The 18492-nt window shown below is 45.1% G+C and overlaps 1 protein-coding gene across 2 annotated transcripts in view; it reads right to left on the reverse strand.

Annotated features, from left to right (window-relative positions):
- Window positions 1–18492, reverse strand: part of Caln1 (calneuron 1) — a 434985-nt gene that overhangs the window by 335449 nt on the left and 81044 nt on the right. For both annotated transcript variants that reach the window (XM_029533922.1, XM_021186856.2), the window contains exon 2: window positions 10670–10794. In XM_029533922.1, coding sequence (XP_029389782.1) covers window positions 10670–10787 — 118 coding nt within the window. In that variant the 5' untranslated portion in view covers window positions 10788–10794. The remainder of the gene's footprint in view (window positions 1–10669; window positions 10795–18492) is intronic.

The following is an 18492-nucleotide window of genomic DNA, read 5'->3' on the forward strand; positions in this document are numbered from 1 at the left end:
GAGGGAGGGAGGGAGGGAGGGAGGGAGGGAGGGAGGGAAGAGAGAAAGGAAAAAGAGAGGGAGGATAAGGGAGGGAGAGAGGGGAGGGAAGAAGGGAGAGGAAGAGAGAGAGCAGACAGACACACACAGAGAAAGAGAGAGAGAAAGAGACAGGAGGAGGAGGAGGAAGGAGAGGAGAAATAAAATTGGAAATTGTCTTTATAAGAAAACATAGGCCAGTTGAGTAGGAAGAGGATACTGGCACAGTTCAGGTGGAAGAGCCAACCTCCTTCCTGCCCATCCCTGTCCAGGGCAGCCCACAGTGCTCTGTTCCTGGACAGGAGCATGCTGGGTTCATCTTGAGCTTTAAAAATATCTCTGCGCCCACTGGAAGTCTGATTAATCAGTGTTCACCTGTGTGTCACCAGGGTGGCAGTGATGTGCATGACAGCAGTGTGTCTGTTGCAAGGAAGGTATGAAGGGCCTTGTCAGGCAGGGAGGAGGTTTCAGAGCAGAAATGCTTCAAGGGAGGGGGAGGGGCCCTGAAACCACTTGAATCCCAGTTCTAACAGATGCTACACAGACAATCTTGGACAAAGTCAGTCATCTATGTCACTTCTAAATTGTTCACATTTAAAAAAAAAAAAAAGAACAGCTACAAAGAAAAACTCTCCTTTCAAGCTAATTAGACATATAGGCGTGGTGATTAAAGGCACTTGCTGTCTAGCCTCACTATCTGAGTTCAATTCCCAGGATCCACATGGGAAAAAGTGGGACTCTAGGCCCACAAGTTATCTTCTCACCTCCATACTTGCATCTAGGCATGTGTGTAAGCCCCTAGCCTATACATATACAGAACACAATAAAAATAAGTATGAGTTTATTACTAACGAGTACTTTGTGGTCCTCAGGACTTGGGGGATAGAACCTAGAATTTGGACCATGTGCTCTAGACAGGTGCCCTACTGTTGAGCAAACCCTCGGCTTCTCTTCAGTTTTTATTGTGAGACAGTGTCTCAGTAGACCAAGCTGAGATCTGCCTGCCTCGGCCTCCTAATTGCCGGAATGATGGGCATATGCCACTGCAACCATATCTAGCTTATATAAGTGAGTGTGAGTGTGTGTGTGTGTGTGTGTGTGTGTGTGTTAAGAGAACCGAATATAGAGAAAACAAATGTTTCCAAATCTTAAAAATCGAATGACAGGGGCTAGAGAGGCGGCCCAGTGATTAAGAGTGCTTGTTGTACTTGCACAGGACCCCAGTTTGGTTCTCACATTCACATAAGCCAGCTCACAACCATCTGTAATTGCAGCTGCATGGGATCCAGCGCCCTCTTCTGGACTCCATGAGTACCTGCACTCATGTGCACATACACAAAGATACCAATGTACATATACAATTGAAAATAAGTATTTAAAAATTAGGTGAAAGAAACATACTGATTCGTTATAATTTCACTATAGTTTTCAGCATCTATAAATGTGAAAATGCAAATATTAAATTTTTATGTAGGTAGGTATCGATGCATATGAAATGAAGAGGGGTTGGGAAGCAAGCTTAGCTGCCTTGCAAGCATGGGGACCTGAGTTTGATCCTCAGAATTCATGTCAAAAAGCTCCTTGTGAATGATGTACTTATAACCCCAGCCCTGGGGAAGCAGACACAGGAGGATCCACGGGACTCATTGGTCAACCAAATAGTCTAGTTTTCCTTTTGTTGCTGAGTTTTCCTTTTGTTGCTGAAAGTAATTTGGAGAGAAAAGAGTTTGCTTAGCTTAAACAATTCATCATCAAGGGCAATCGAGGTAGAAACCTGGAGGCAGGAACTGAAGTAGTTTGTGGAGGAGCACTGCTTGTTGTTTTGCTCCCCATGGCTTGCTCAGCTACCTTTCTTATACAACCTACCTGCCTAGGGATGGCTCCACCCACAGTGGACCCACAGGTCAATACAATTCCTCAGTTTAGGTTCCTTCTTCCCAGGTATGTCTATTTGTGTTGTTATCAAAAACTAACTATGATACCATCCAAGCTTTTTGTGTGTGTGTGTGAGTTCTAGCTGGTAGAAAACCCTGATCTCAACGATCAAGGTAGATAGAATTTAAGGACTGGTACTAAATAAAGTCTGATCTCTGGCCTCCACAGGCACATATGCACCCACCCAAACATACATGCATACACAATGGCTCTCTCTCTCTCTCTCTCTCTCTCTCTCTCTCTCTCTCTCTCTCTCTCTCACACACACACACACACACACACACACACACACACACAAAACCACTCATTGTGGATGGACTGCCTGAATATATAATCAAAATACAATATGGATATATGAAAATATTTATATTGAACCCCATTAATTTATACAGTTAATTTACATCCAACTTTAAAGGAAATAGTAAAAGTGTCATTTTGAGACACCAACGTACATCAGAAGGTCAGAAGAATCTTCTTTCTAATTGTACTAACCAAGATGTCAGAAAACCTCCACCCACTGTTGGAACCACCATGGCTCACAGGGAAGGAAGAATTTGCTCACTACGGTTGTTTGCCCCATCAGGAAACGAAGCTCAGGAAGCCGTAAACGAAGTAAGTCAAGCAGTCGCAGTCCAACCGACAGACTAACTGACAGTCCAGAGGCCACCAGCTTCCCAGCCCATGTCAGCAGCTCATGTGGTGAAAACTCATCTGTGATGAACTGAAGCCATAGGTCACTGGGTTCTACACAGTGTTAATTCCAGGCCATAAATGGAAACTTCATTGCTTCTGCATTGAGTGAATAGCAAGCAGTCATGGGAGGAGATGGGAAGGACAGGAGAAAGAGAAGAAAGGAGAGAGACAGCCTTCTACAGAGGGGATATGGCGAATATCCCAGCCCCACCCAGCAGACATGAGCACCTTCTAGAAAGACATGATGTCAGTATTATTGAGGACACTTAGTACATAATTCGTGAAAATCTCCTCTGCCGTATGTGGTGGTTTGAATACGCTTGCCCTGGGGAAGTGGCTCTATTAGGAGGTGTGGCCTTGTTAGAGTAGGTGTGGCCTCGTTGGAGGAAGTGTGTCACTGTGAGGGTGAGCTTTAAGGTCCTATGTTCGAGCTCCACCCAGGGAGGTAGAGAGCCTCCTCCTGGCTGCCTGAAGAGTCAGTCTTCTCCAGGCTGCCTTCTGATCAAGTGGTAGGACTCTCAGCTCCTTCTCCAGCACCACGTCTGTCTGGGTGCTGCCGTGCTTCCTGCCACGATGATAATGGACTGAACCTCTGAACCTGTAAGCCAGCCCAAATTAAATGCTGTCCTTTATAAGAGTTGTCTTGATCATGGTGTCTCTTCACATCAATGGAAACCCTAACTAAGACATCATGCATTATGTATGTAACATATGTCTAAGAATATGCCTTTCTCTGGTGTCCCACTTTCTCACAGGATCCCTCCCTTGCTTCAAGACTTCTGCCATTCCACTGCCAGACACCACCGGGCCCTCACTAGAGCAGAGCTAATGCCAGGGCTGTATTCTTGAAACCTCCAGAAGATTAAGGAAAACAAACTCCAGGAACCTTGCTATAGTATCAAAAGGTAGACCCATCCACGGAACAATGGATGCCTAGGCAGGAACAAGTGAAAGAGCAAATGTTCCCACTAATCCATCCTTCAGGTTTGTTGGGTAATTTCCAACTCCAATTTGGCCAATTTCATGTGTCATTCTCTCTCAAACTTGTTTAAAGAGAAGGAAGAGAAACTTCCCATGTGTAGCCTGGCGTGACCTGTGTAGACTGTAGCCCTTTTAGACCCACATTCTACTCTTAGTCAGGACACTTTTGGCTAAACTACCAAAAGAAAGACATTCTATCAATGGTGACAATCTTCAATTAGGTGGGGAAGCTGTCTCTGTGCCACCCAAAAGCAAGAGGCTGCAGCTGTTAGGTGTGAGAAGGTGGAGTGAAGGGAATGGGCCTCAACTGCCATGGTTTTGAATATGCAATGTAGCCCCAAAACAAAAAGGCTTCTCCTGGATTCAATGTTTGATCCTCAGCTGGTGGCATAAAAGCAATACAGGAGTCTCAACATCACATCAATGACCCCATTCTTGGTACCAACTTCTGCTTCATTTCTGATGCTGTGATTTAAAAACAGAAGAAACGAAAAAAACAAAAAACAAACAAACAAAAAAAAAACCAGTGGAAAGAAATTGCTTGTGGGAAAGGGGGAGCTCATTTCACCTTGTAAGTCAAAGTTCCATTGTTATCACTGTGGGTTAAGGCTGGAGCCTTCAAACAGCTACTCATCACATCCACAGTTAAAAGTAGAGAGCAATGAATGCACACACGCTCACTTGCCTGCTTACTCTGCCTAGGGGATGGTACCACCTGCAGTGGGCTGGGTCTTCCCACATAAATTAACTTATTAGGACAATCCTTACAGACATGGCCATAGGTCAACTCAATGAAGATAATCCCTTGTTCAGGCCATCTTCCCAGACGTCTTCCCAGATTTTAGGTTGTGTAGAGCTGACAATTAAAACTAACCATTACAGGAAGGTTCTAGAAACTTCATGAGGTAGGACCTGGTTAACATAAACAGCTCACTAGAGGGAGGTCCTTTATGGTTAATTATCTCTAGTTCTTTCTTGTTCCACTCTCTATACTTCCTGGGTGTCGTGATGTTAATTACTCTGCTCTGTCATGCCTACCCCGACATGATGGTCTTTCATTTGAAACTATGATCTCAAGAAGTTACTCTTCTTTTTCAAGATGTTCTCTTGGGTGTTGTGCTCACAGCAACAACAACAACAACAAAGAGAATATGCCAACACAGCCAGCTCATAAAGGATGACATAATGACTATCAGTGTCCAACATAACAAGTCCATGTGCCACGCCACCTATCTCCTAGGGATACATGAGTCTATATAAGAGAGCTTTCACATGAGGCAGCCCACAAAGACAGCAATTACACAATACCTCAGGAGTTATTGGGATCTTGCCTCTCCCAAGATCCACTCTGTAGCATCGTGAATTGATGCTTGCTAGCTGGTGATCAGACCCTCCCTGCCTGCTCTAAACTCAGAGCACATCTACACTGTCATGCCCAGAGCCCCAGAATGCTTGCAATAAAGCAGGAAGAGTCATAGCTCAGTGTTCACCTTGGCTAAATAAATAAATAAATAAATAAAAGAATGAATCTTCCATCAGAAAATAAATGGCCCTTCTGCAGGCAGAGAGTCTGGATTACCATCCTGAAGGACAAACACATCATCCTCACCAGTCAGCTTTGGGTCATAAAATGCTGGTTTCTCTCACCTAGGGACCCCCACACACACACCTGCACTTGGAGGGTAATTACAATTCTTGCCAGCTCCTGTAGCTACTAAAAAGGTACACTCAGGTCCAGTTCAGAATGCCCAGGCCTGGTGGTTGAAACAGCAGTACACTTGTTTGTTTTATAGCTTTCCCAAGAATGGTGCAGGGGGTTGGGGGGAGAGGATCTTAGCAGGAAACCTATAGAGGAGACAGCAGGGAAGAAGGGCCCAAAGCTAGCCAGCAGTCTTTAGAGCCATACGGAGTTGCCATAGCAGAGCCCAGTTTAACTGTAAGAACATTCGGCTGCTTGCTCTAAGACTCCAAGAAATCATCCCTAATTGTTAAGTGGATGGTTATCAGGGAGGAAAGGGAACCAGATCCCTGGAACTGGGCGTACGGGCTGTGAGCTGCCTAATGCTGCTGTTTACAAAGTTGAAAGCATAGATGACTTACAAAGTTCATCCTATGAGCAATCTCCAACTCTTCAAAGGTTACCTAAAATATGGCTGGGGACATAGTACAGTCATTGGAGTGCTTGTCTTAGAAGCATTGTAATCTGAATTTGGTCCTCGGAATCAAGTTTGAAAAAAAAAAAATTCATGGTGGCATGTCCTGGGTAGGCAGAGATAGGAGAACTCCTGGCAGTCACTGGCTGGACAGCCTAGCCTAGTTGATGATTTCCAGGCCAGAAGGAAACCTTGTCTCAAGAAAACAAGACATCTATATCCTGTGGAGCAACACTTGAAGTTGTCTTCTAAGTTCCAAATGCACATGCACACACATGAATAAACACACACGAGCTACCTAACACGTACTGATGGCTTTGTCCAGTTCCTACGGCCAGGTGTGTTTACTGTGGACACTCCAAGTTCCTCATGCAACATAATAGGGGACTGTGCCTTCATGTCCCTAGGGCAGGGTTTCAGTGCACTTGGCTGAGAAAGCTCAGTGAGAGTGGGTGAGTGAGGCCCTTCACATCATGGAGGATGAAGCACATGGAACAACAGGAACCAGTAGGTAGATAACCCTGAGTGACCTACTCCTACTGACCTATATCTGCCAGCAGGTTCCGCCCACTAAAGGTCAGACATCCTCCCCACCACAGATGGAGAATACAAACTCACAGCATGAACCGGCAAAGGTAAGTGGTACACATACTCACAATGGTAGAGTGTTGAGGCTTGGTCTGTTGCTATGTATTGGAATGCTAAGTGAGGTCCCCCAGGCCTGATTGCCCCAGAAATGAGAGTTTGCACATAGACCCAAGTAACACTATGTGACCTTGCCCCCAAGCTATTTCTGATTAGTGAATAAAGATGCCGACAGCCAATAGCTGGGCAGAAGACACATAAGCAGGGTTTAGGGTTCCTGGGCTTGGGGGGTGTTGGTGGAGAACCATGAAGGGGAGAAGAAGGTGCATAGAGAAGAAGCCTCCATAGGGTAAGAATCTTAAAATAATGGCTATGTGGGTTGGCTAATTGAAGTTAAGAGCAGCCGAGATGAAACATGACAAAGTATATAATGGGATTATTGGCTGGGAATTAGACATAATAACATAAAAAATAGATATCTGCTCAGCTCTTGTCTTGATTAAGGCTTATTATAAATATAAAGGTTGTGCGTGTGTCTCTTATCCAGAAACTAAATGGTTAAAGATGGGGTAGAACCCCCAGATTGGGATTATATATTTCTACAATACCACAATGGTGCCTAGCATGCACAAGGCTGTGGGTTTGAACCACCCAAGCACTAGCATCAAAAAAAAAAAAAAAAAGTTATAGCTGGGCGTGGTGGCGCACGCCTTTAATCCCAGCACTTGGATGGCAGAGGCAGGCGGATTTCTGAGTTCAAGGCCAGTCTGGTCTACAAAGTGAGTTCCAGGACAGCCAGGGCTATACAGAGAAACCCTGTCTCGAAACACCAAAAGAAGAAGAAGAAGAAGAAGAAGAAGAAGAAGAAGAAGAAGAAGAAGAAGAAGAAGAAGAAGAAGAAGAAGAAGAAGAAGAAGAAGAAGAAGAAGAAGAAGAAGAAGAAGAAGAAGAAGAAGAAGAAGAAGAAGAAGAAGAAATGTTATGATTATGTGGACTTGACTTCTTCATTTAAATAGCTGTGTATCCGGATATCTGAGGCTGGAGAGCACTTTCTAATCTCTCAGAGAACCCAAGCTTAGCTCCTTCCCAACACCAAAACAGGGCTGCTCACAGCCTATACCTCCAACTCTCGGGATCTGGTGCCCTCTTCTGGCCTCCACAGGCACCTGCACACACATGCCTATATACATAGGGAGAGAGAGAGAGAGAGAGAGAGAGAGAGAGAGAGAGAGAGAGAGAGAGAATCTCAAAATACAAAATACAATGACACATGTATATACAGGTACCAGAAAGAAGCCAAGGCCACAACACCTTCTCCTATTAACCTTCTTCTCAACCAAATGTGGCAAATTCATCAGCATTCTCTCTTCTTTCTGTGAAGCCTTCCAGTAAATTGCTGAACAGGCACTTCTAGCCAAGTGATTGTTCATCTGCTTCTGCTCCCATTAATGTACCAAGAATTAGTTGTGCTTATATATTTGCGGTAATTACAGTTAATTAAATACTACATAAACCAATGAGATGGGGAACATGAACAGAAAGCCGGGTCCATGGAAATGTAGTCAAATAATTAGATCCAAAGGCCAGTTACGAAACAAAGGCTTGTTAAGGATAGGGGGATTAACTGTAGGAGATGAGGCAGGGCGGGGGAATAATATAACTCTAATGAGTCATATACTCAGGCTCCTTTCATAAGTATTTTTATTTTATAAAGCAAAATAAAATATTTAATATAGAGAAAGGGAGGGGAGGGAAAATTAAAAGAATGTGCTGGTGGGGAACATTTGAAATTCAAATCACGACAGGGTCCTACAAACCTAAAAGCAAGACTTTCCCTCATGCTCATACACTGTTGATTCCACTCATAAACTTCCAAGAATGGGGCAAAGCTTGGGCCCCTCTTTGCCTCCCAAATATTCCTCCTACATTCTCAATATTGTGTTTCCCCAAATTCCAATAAGGAATCCATATTAGCTATATAATGAGGTGGTGCCTTTAGGTTAGGTTATCAAAGGGACAAAGCATAAATGTTCCTTAAAAAGAGTTCCTTTTAAAAATATTCCTTTAAAATAGGCCAAAGGGCATTAATTCATCCTTTTGATTGCTGAGAACACACGGGTATCACCTTGCTATTATGCTCCCAGCTTTCCAAGTTATAGGAAATAGCTTCCTGTGGTTTATAACTCAACCTGACTGTGGTGTTTTGTCATAACAGTTCAATAGGACTAAGACACCATGCAGGCATAGAGTCATTCTGGTGTGGTTACAAACCTGGGCTTGCTATGGAGACAGTGGGGCTCTTCTGCTTCCTCGTCCTGCATCTGTACAGCCTGTCACCAATAAGATGGTGACAAGATCCCAGAGTTTCACTCACTTCTCAGGCCAACAGCCTCTGTTCAGAAATCATATATGGTAAACAGATGCTGTTTGTGTGTAGGTGTGTGTGTGTGTGTGTGTGTGTGTGTGTGTGTGTGTGTGTGTATGTGTGTGTGCATGTGTCTCTCCATCCCTTTTCCCTCTACTCTATTTCTCTCTGAATGTTGAGACTTCAACCCAGAACCTTCTACACACTAGACAACTGTTCTATCACTGAGCTACACCCCTAACAATGCTCACCTCTCCCAACCTTTCCTAATTCAGCCCTGGATGCAGCCCACGAGTCCCTGCTACTTTCTAAGTTATCTGTATGGAAACCGCACATTGCAATGAGTGTGCAAACAAGATGGGTAGTAGAAGAGAGATCTACCAATGGCCTGTCATCTTTGCTTCCATCACCTCCTGCCCACACTCAAGCAACTGTAGCTGTGCTGGATCAAGAAGGTGCTGGTGAACTCATATGCCCATGTTAAACGACATGGATCTGAACCTGATGCTTAGAAACAAAGATGTGGGCCACCTGGAAGAGTTGTGACTACTCTTGCAGTCAAAGCAAAACTCGAGTTTATGTAGTAAACTGATACTGCAAGAAAAAAGCATTAAGAAACCACTTGGAAAAACTGATTCTGGTTTAGTGGCAGCAAACATCAACTAAATCAACTTCACTCTCTAGTTAAGAAGTCTGTATTCCCTCTGGGTTTTTGGCGTGTGTGTGTGTGTGTGTGTGTGTGTGTGTGTGTAGTGGTGGTGGTGGTGGTGGTGGTGGTTTGAATAATCTTGGCCCAAGAAGAGCACTATCTGGAGGTGTGGCCTTGTTGGAGGAAGTGTGTCACTGTGGGCATGGGCTTTAAGACTCTTCTCTTAGCTGCCTGGAAGCCAGTCATCTCCTAGCTGCCTTCAGATGAAGATGTAGAACTCTCAGCTCCACCGGCCTCACTTCTGCCTGGATGCTGCCCTGCCTTGATGATAAAGGACTGAACCTCTGAACCTGTAAGCCAGCCCCAATTAAATGTTATCTTTATAAGAGTTGTCTTGGTCACGGCATCTGTTCAAGCAGTAAAACCCTAACCGAGACAGTTTGGTTTCAGGTGGGTGGGTATCTGTATGTTTTAATAAGAGTGCGTCTGTATCCAAAGTACTATGGGACAACATCCTAGGATGAATTTGGGCACTGTACTCCCAGGATAAATTTCCATCCTAAACCTTGTCCCGGGCACTCAGGGATGTGCTGTGTTACACAAGAACGGAGGCAATTAAGATAATTGCTGCCTGTCCCCACCTAGATGAAGCTTCCAGATGATTCTTACTTGGGCAGCATTCAAAGTACCATGGCCCCAAGTCAAGAGACAGCAATAAACAGGGCTTAAGCCTCTCCTGCAGATGGACTCCACCATAAAAGACAATAAAGACAACAACAGGATTCTGGCTATATAGACCCTGCCAACTCTTTGCATAATATGTCTTTTATTTTTGTTGTTTTGAGACAGCATCTCATTATAATAGTCCATGCTGACCCTGACCCCCCTCTCTCCTTCCCCCATGTAGTCCTGGCTAATCAACGCTCCATCCCCCTGCCTCAGTTGAATATAGACAGGCATATGCCATCACAAGAAGATTCCAACAATAGATTTTAAGAAAAATAAATTTATCCCCCAATCAGTATCCAAGGCAACCACATTCATCATAGTTTTGTTTTTTTTTTTTTCAGGCCACAGGGTCCATCCCACACAATGAAGTCATTCAGACAAAAGATTGTCTCTGAACTCCTTTCCCATCACTCCATACTTAGCCCTAACTGCCAATGAGAAGCACTCCAGGCTTGACCATATGCAACATGACTTCCCAACAGTCACCACCCCAGGCAGATTCTCCGTTATCCAAAAGTAGCTTCAGGATGGCGGGTAAGCACCCACCAGGCAGCTCCTTACCATCTAGTTCTTCCACGGAGATATTAGCCAACTGCTCGCTGTCGCTGCCTGCGGACAGAGATCGGTTGAGGTAATTCCCCTTGTACAACAAGCCAGCGGTTACATGGTGGAACGGCATCTTCTCCCTGTTCCAAAGAGAATGGGGGAGAAGGAGAGAAAGACGTCATCACTCTTCATTTATTCATTCATTCATTCACTTCCTCGTTATTTCATTAGAGGGCTGTCTCTAGTTTCCAGATGGCGAAGTTACATATCTAGGGTGGGGGTGATGGCTCAGTGGAGAAAGATACTTGCTTCTAAGCCTGGATGCATTGAGTGTGATCCCTGGGATTCATAGGGCGGTAAGAGAGAATGCGATCCTGGAAGTCCCCTCTGACCTCTGTGCTCATGTGTGCCTCCGTACAACATGTGTGCATGTGTGTGTGTGTGTGTGCATGCTCGCACACTCACATGCTAGCACGCGTGCACACACACACACATGCACACACAAAGAATGAATATGAAATTATATTCTAGAGGGAACTTTAGAATATTTACAGGGTCCCCATAGCCTGAATAACTCCTAATTGATTTTGGGGTCCCCCTCTTCTTAATTTACACCTCATTTCTCCCATTTCGTTGTACGTTTGAACTGTGATGCCATTGGTAAACTCCAGAAAACCATGAAGGACACCAAGTGGCTTCTTTTTATTTTCATGTTGTTTTGCTTTGTTTTGTTGTTTGCTTGCTTGCTTGTTTCCTTTGTTGGTTTGTTTGTTTGTTTGTTTTGTTTTTGCAGCACTGTGGGCTGTACTTAGTTACTGTACAAATAACTAGCAAGCATTCTACAGTTAAGCTGGTTTCCCAGCCCTTCTGCTCATTTAGACAGAGCCCTACTAATTTGCCCAGGCTGGCCTCGCACACACTCTATAGTCTAGGCTGTGCTTGGACTCACTATATAGCCTGGGGTAGCCTTCATCCTGCAGTCCGTCTTCAGCCTTCTGAGTAGCTGGGACTACAGATCCCACATCAGCAGGTCCAGCATCACTGCTATGTCATACAAATAAAAACATCTTTTGCTCTTTTCCTCAGCCTCAAATAGTATCAACTTCGTGGAGGAAAAACCTGAGCATCTCAGAAAACGTTGACCTATCCAGCACCAGGACATCTTGGCTATGCCCAAGTGAAGCTGCAAGTAGGTCACATTCTGCGGCGAAAGCAGGTGTCCCGGCCACACCACACTCAAGGAAGGGAAAGCAATGCACAAAATCCTTAACTGTTTTAATTGAGAGTTTAGAGGACAGGGAAGATGTCCCCAGTGGGGAAGATTACTTCTCAGCAGGCATGAGGACCTGAGTTCAAATCTCTAGCATCCTTGTAAAAGCTGGGCAAAACCATGTGTGTGTGGCTGTCACTTCAAGATGTGGGGGATAGGGATGGAGACAAAAGGATAGCAGAAGCTCACTGGCTGCCACCCTGGTTACAGGTTCAGTAAGAGACCCTGTCTCAAGGGAATAAGACCGTAAATGATAGACTGGGACACCTGACGGACATGTCCGCTCAGAAACATTTGCGCCTTCACACGCACATGAACCAAGAAAATAAAATTTAAGTCTCAATGTTGACCCCAAACTCACTACATAACCCAGGCTGGTCTTGAACTCGAAGATTCCCTGGATCCGCCTTCTGAGTACTGCTGAGGTTACAGGGGCGCCACCACCATACCAAACCCCAAGTTTTTACAACCCCACGCATGACGCAACGTGCAAGACAAAGAAGCAGCCCCGATGCCTGACAGAGATGGAGAGGTTACTTTCAGAAATGGCTTCCCAGAAAGAGAAGCAACGCCTCATGGGCTTCAAGAATGACGAAATTTAAGACACTCTTGAGTGTAACCCAAGAATCCTCAAGACTAGGTTCACAGTCTGCCCAAGTAAAGCCCCTGCCATTACTGGGGCTTAGCAGGTCTCCCATCACAGGAGAGATAGCTCAGTGGGTAGAGCTCTTGCCTTGCCAACATGAGGAGTTCAGATCCATCCCACATCTGCCACTATCTGGGGAGGTCACCTGCAGAATCCTTTCTGGTACTAAAACTTGCCATCTGCACAGTTAACATCTGGATCCTCTGTGAAGTACACAGAAAAGAGAGAACGGGCAACTCAATGTTGATCCCCAAGAATTACCGTCCAAAGCCCTCAGGCCTTGCCCACTTGAAAAAAAAAAATCCAAATGAGGACCAGCATGTGATCTGAGCACTGTGGGGTATGAAGTCATCTGAGATTCTAGAGAATTGCTAGTTTTCAGTCAGCCTGGGCTACCTCGTAAACGCAAGACTAGCCTGGGCTCTATAATGAAATAAAGAATAAAAAGAGAGAGGAGATGAAGAAAGGGAAGAGAGGAGGAAGAAGGACAAGAAGTAGCAAAGAGGGGGAAAAAAAGAAAGAGAAGGAAGAAGACGAAGAGCAGAAGGAAGGAGGGGGAGAGGGAGGAGGAAGAGGAGGGAGGAAGAAGAGAAGAGAGGAGGAAGAAAAGGAGGGAGGAGGAGGAGAGGAGGGAGGAGGAGGAAGAGGCAGAGAAAGAGAACAATTAGGAAGAGAAAGACGAAGGAAGGAGAGGACTCTAGAAAGGAGCAACTTTCCCTGGCCATGGCACATGAGCACTGTCCAGCACCGGGGACCACTCTCCTGTCATCTTCTCCCTCTAACAGGACCAAGTGATAGACCCAGCCAGGCAGCACTGCCCCCTCCCCCTTCAAGTCTAAGACATGTCATCAAGGTGGCTGCAACAGCTTGGAGCTGCTGTAGAACCAAACAGTGACATCCCTAAGAGGAAGACTTGACCAGAGCACAAAGCCACATGGAGGGAAAAAAAAAATAAAACAGTTCAGCAGCAACTCAGGCGCCAGGGAGTTATTTAGATTCCGCAGCCCCAGCTAAAGCATCAGGCACTTCCATCCGGATGCCAAACGCTCTTTTCAAATTCAAACTGTCTAAAACTGAATTAATCATCTTCCCACAAAATAGGTTGCGCTTCCTGACTTCTCTATTTCTATCAGAGGTGCTGTTCACTCATCATAGCAACTGGGACAGCCCTCACCAAAGCTCTGGGCTCCAAAAGCTAAAACAGACATAGGGATGAGGCTGGAGCCGGAGCCGACTGTCAGCCTCCCTTCACTCTGTGCGTCACTAGCAAACCGAAAAGCCATGGGAGGACCACAAAGGGCAGGGTGAGAAGGCAGAGTTCTTAGCATTCGAGGATGGAGATCTGAGTTCCGCCCTTAGAGTGCACCTGAAAGCACATGCCTGTAACCCCAGAGCTGGGAAAGCGAAGGCCTTCTGCTCCCCTGAGGCTTGCTGCTGAAGTGCGCCTGGCTGAATCTGGATGCTCCAGAGAAAGTAAAAGACCCAAATTCAGTGAAACCTAAGACTGACTTCGGGCCTCCACGTGCACATGGGAACACCACACATCTGCAAACACATGGACATACGCACATATAAATATTCACACACCAACTTAAAAAGTTAATGACTGGACATTAATACAGAGAAGGCATGCTGTTGGTAATTATCAAGGAAACGTCATCACTGAATCATACCAGACTTCCACAGATCGAACCATAGATATTGTATGCAGAGGCAGTTTCCTCCACGTGTGATTATTGCACATTAGAGAGCAGAGCCTGCCATGATACCTATGCAATGCTTGGCCCATTGTCATGGTGACAGTATAAGGTAATAGAATGGCTAGTGTAAAGAGTGAAGGGGCTAGTCACATGACCCTCAGTTGGGGTTCTAATCATTATTCCTTCCTGAACCCTGGCTGCACATGGTCTTAGGAGATCCTGGGGTATAGAGGAGAAGGAGGGCGCGCCAGAGGGTTCACTCCATGAAGTGGTCAACCGTAGCAGGCAGGACCTTGAGGTGATGCGGCTAATCCGTGAGTCACTCAAACTGCTGTAAGGAATGGTCCATCTGTGCTCCAGTCATTAACCCTAATAAGCTCATCGGCTCACAAGCTAGGTTTGCATCGTAAGCATTACTTTCATATGTCATGGTGCCACGTCTAGAGCAAATAGACATTAGCGTAATTCTCCCTAGGAAAAGCCACACAGCATACATAAAAGGAACACAAGACCTCTTTCCTTGGAAAATAACATCAGCTACATTCTTTCCTGTCATCTAAGTTAGTTTTCAGAGCAATCGGGGGTCACAGAGAAAATCAGGTATATGAGTTAGGACTGTGTAGAATTGTAGCCCACACCTGACTCTTGCAGGCGTGTGTCATGGTCACTGGAGAATGGGCTGAAGCTTGTGGTTGTCCAACCTGCCCTTTTCAAGCCACGTGTATTTCGGGACAACAGCATATCACAAAATTATAACGTTGCTTAAATCATTTATGAGGTTGGGGGCTGGCTTCCTTAAAAAAACTTGATGGTGCAATTCTCCAGTAAGAACATGGTAGATGGCCAGGCAGCAATGCCAGAACACTGGACCCACTTTCAAAGAGAAGAGAGAGAGGGCCACCCTGGGACTGATGAGATGGTCCAGCAATTAGAGGTGCTTGCCGACAAGCCTGATGACCTGACTTCAATCCCCAGCTCCTCACATTGTGGAAAGATAAAACTGACTCCCCCATGTCATCCTCTGATTTCCACACACGTGCTGTGGCATGCATGTAACTATGTATACAACAAATATCTGTTGTTTTAAGTCAGAAGAAGAAGTCCCCCCATGGCAGCCTGGCTGGTGATTTCTGAGGGTGCTATTGTTGCTACCAGTGTCAGCAGCAACGGGGCAGGAGACATAACATAGGTCTAGGCTTTCTACCTGGAACTTAGGCCACTCTGTCAGAGAGATGGGATTAAGTTCACCAAAGAATGAATGAATGAACAAGTGACTGAATGGGTGAATGAATTTATTTCGTGGCTAGCCATGGTAAAGTAGAGTTGAAGTTATGGTAAAGAAAGTCTAACATAGCATGGGTATTAACAGAATAAACACTTGGGATAAGATGAGAACACACACACAACAGTATAGGGGTGGGCTTCTCCAGAGAGAGTCCCAGAGTTGACTGTCTTCACAGTCGTCACACACATGACTTTGGCTTTGGTGGCTTCTGAATTTGCATCTCAAAGAGCTGCTAAAGAACTTTTTTTTTTTTTTCTGCTAGATAAGATCATTGGGGGATATCCAATGGGTGGGAACATAGCCAAAAAGGAAAATCTCGGGGTCCTAAGGGTTTGGGGGGGATAAGTATTATGGCGTTTCATATTGTAAACAAATGCCCAGTCTTGTTTGAATCTCAACTCTACATCCAGGAAAGGAGTCGGAATAAGGTTGAAGGCCCTGTATGGTCAGGCCTTAACCATGGCTCGTTGCTATTTCAAAACTGACTCGAAAATAACTTCTCTGCAACAGGATTGTCACCTCTGTGTTAGCTCCCTTCACAAAGAATACTCACTCCTCACTGGGCTGGCATTCTTGATCCTCAGCTGGTGAGACACTTCAACCAGACTTTGGAATAAAGGGCTCCTCTGCCCTTCTCATGTCCCCTTAAGTTTTCCAGTCCTATGTCACTTGACACCCAATCCAGGATCTAAGTGCCTGCTATTTCATCCCGCGCGTTTAAGTCTTTGTAAATCTGAGGCGATATCTTGGCCGATCATCTCTAACTGTCCTTATGGGAACAAGACTCGTTAAGGGTTGTACAGAAACTAAAGGCATTCCTTCCCCAGCAACGTGAATCACTTGAGTTTCTTTGTGTTTGGGAAACGGCCTACTATCATCCTTTACCTGGATCTTTGAAGCTTCAGATTCACCACACAGCTTTTTAATAGGTAAAGAAATAAAGATGGTGCATTACATTCTTGGGGTTGGGAGGAAGAGAAAGAGAGAAAGAGAAAGAGAGAGAGGAGGGGAGGGAGATTGACAGACTCAGTTGAATTTATCTCTGATAGTTCATCTTCTTTGTCACCTTGATGAGATTTAGAACTACCACGAAAACAAACCCCTGGGCACATCTGTGAGGGAGTTTCTAGACCGCGTTGAGGAGGAAAAGACTCATCCTGAATGCAGGCAGCACCATCCTTTGGGGCGTGGTTCCGTACCAAATACAGCGGAGTAAGCAAGCTGAGCGCCACCGCCAGACTTCCCTTGCCTCCGGATTGAGGTTGGGATGGGAGTAGCGGTCTCACAGTCCTGCCTCTGTGCCTCCTGCACCCTAAGGCTGTGAGCCGAAATAAACCTACCCTTCCTTCCATGGCTTTTGTTCATTTTTTTTTTTTAAAGTAAACAGAAAAGTGAATAATACAGGTTCAAATCCACATCCGGACATCAGCCCCGGAATGCACAAAACAGTGACCACCAGGGAATCAGGCTTGTGACGACAATATAGGTCATCTCTGATAGAAACGAAAGAAGCTCGCCAATTAGGTACACTTGCATGTCCCTTAGTGTTTGCACCCAGAATGTTCTCAGAGACTAGTGGGAATGAAACTTTATGAGTACACCATCCATAGCAATAATTAAAACCCCGTTCATGACTGGACCATCCGTGGTAATAAAACTGAAACAATATTCAAGAGCAGGAAGAATGTTGGCTCGAGGAACCCCCAAAGCAGCTATTGCTATGAGGGATTGAATTTCACTCCAGATGCCTGAGGAAACCCAGGCTTTAGGATGCTCTCTTGGGCCAAGAAGACAACTGTAATCCATAAGCAGAGTCAAACTTCGCTTTAAAGTTAAAACTTAAAGGTGCATCCTTACACAGAGAGCAAAGGGAAAAGCCCACCCTTAAAGTCAGTGCTGTGGCTTGAATGCATGTGATCCCTCCCTGCTTGCATGTTTCAATCTCACAGCCAACAATAAGTACCAAGAGGGAAGGCCTTAGGCTGGGGAAATGTTCAGCTCATTCAGAGTTCACTGGGCACGTACAAAGGGAAGCTTGGGTTTGAGTCCCAGAACTCATGTGTCTTTTTAAAAGAAGACAAGATGGAGGAGATATGGCTGGGCACAGCAGTGCTTCTGTGATTACAGTGCCAGAGAGGCAGAGATAGAGGAGCTGTGAGGCCCACCGGGCAGCCAGCTTAGCGACCAGTGAGTTCCAGGTTCCATGAGAACCCCATCTTAAAAAATGTAATCCCCATCAAAATTCCAACTCAATTCCTCATAAAGTTAGAAAGAATAATTTTCAAATTCATTTGGAATAAAAAAAAAACAAAAACAGGATAGCCAAAAAAAAAATTCTCAACAATAAAAGAACATCTGGGGGAATCACCATCCCTGACCTCAAGCTGTACTACAGAGCAATAGTGATAAAAACTGTATGGTATTGGTACAGTGACAGGCTGGTAGATCAATGGAATAGAATTGAAGACCCAGAAATGAACCCACACACCTATGGTCATTTGATCTTTGACAAAAAAACTAAAACCATCCCGTGAAAAAAAGACATTTTCAAACAATGGTGCTGGTTCAACTGGCAGTCAACATGTAGAAGAATGCAAATTGATCCATTCTTATCTCCCTGTACAAAGCTCAAGTCCAAGTGGATCAAGGACTCATAAAACTGAACCTAATAGAAGAGAAAGTGGGGAAGAGCCTTGAACACATGACACAGGGGAAATTTTCCTGAACTGAACACCAATGGCTTATGCTCTAAGATCAAAAATCAACAAATAGGGAGCTGGGCGGTGCTGGCACACGCCTTTAATCCCAGCACTCAGGAGGCAGAGGCAGGTGGATTTCTGAGTTAGAGGCCAGCCTGGTCTACAAAGTGAGTTCCAGGACAGCCAGGGCTATACAGAGAAACCCTGTCTCAAAAAAACCAAAAACAAAAAACAAAAA

This window comes from Mus pahari, chromosome 23 (genome assembly GCF_900095145.1).
Source record: "Mus pahari chromosome 23, PAHARI_EIJ_v1.1, whole genome shotgun sequence".
NCBI lineage: Eukaryota > Metazoa > Chordata > Mammalia > Rodentia > Muridae > Mus > Mus pahari.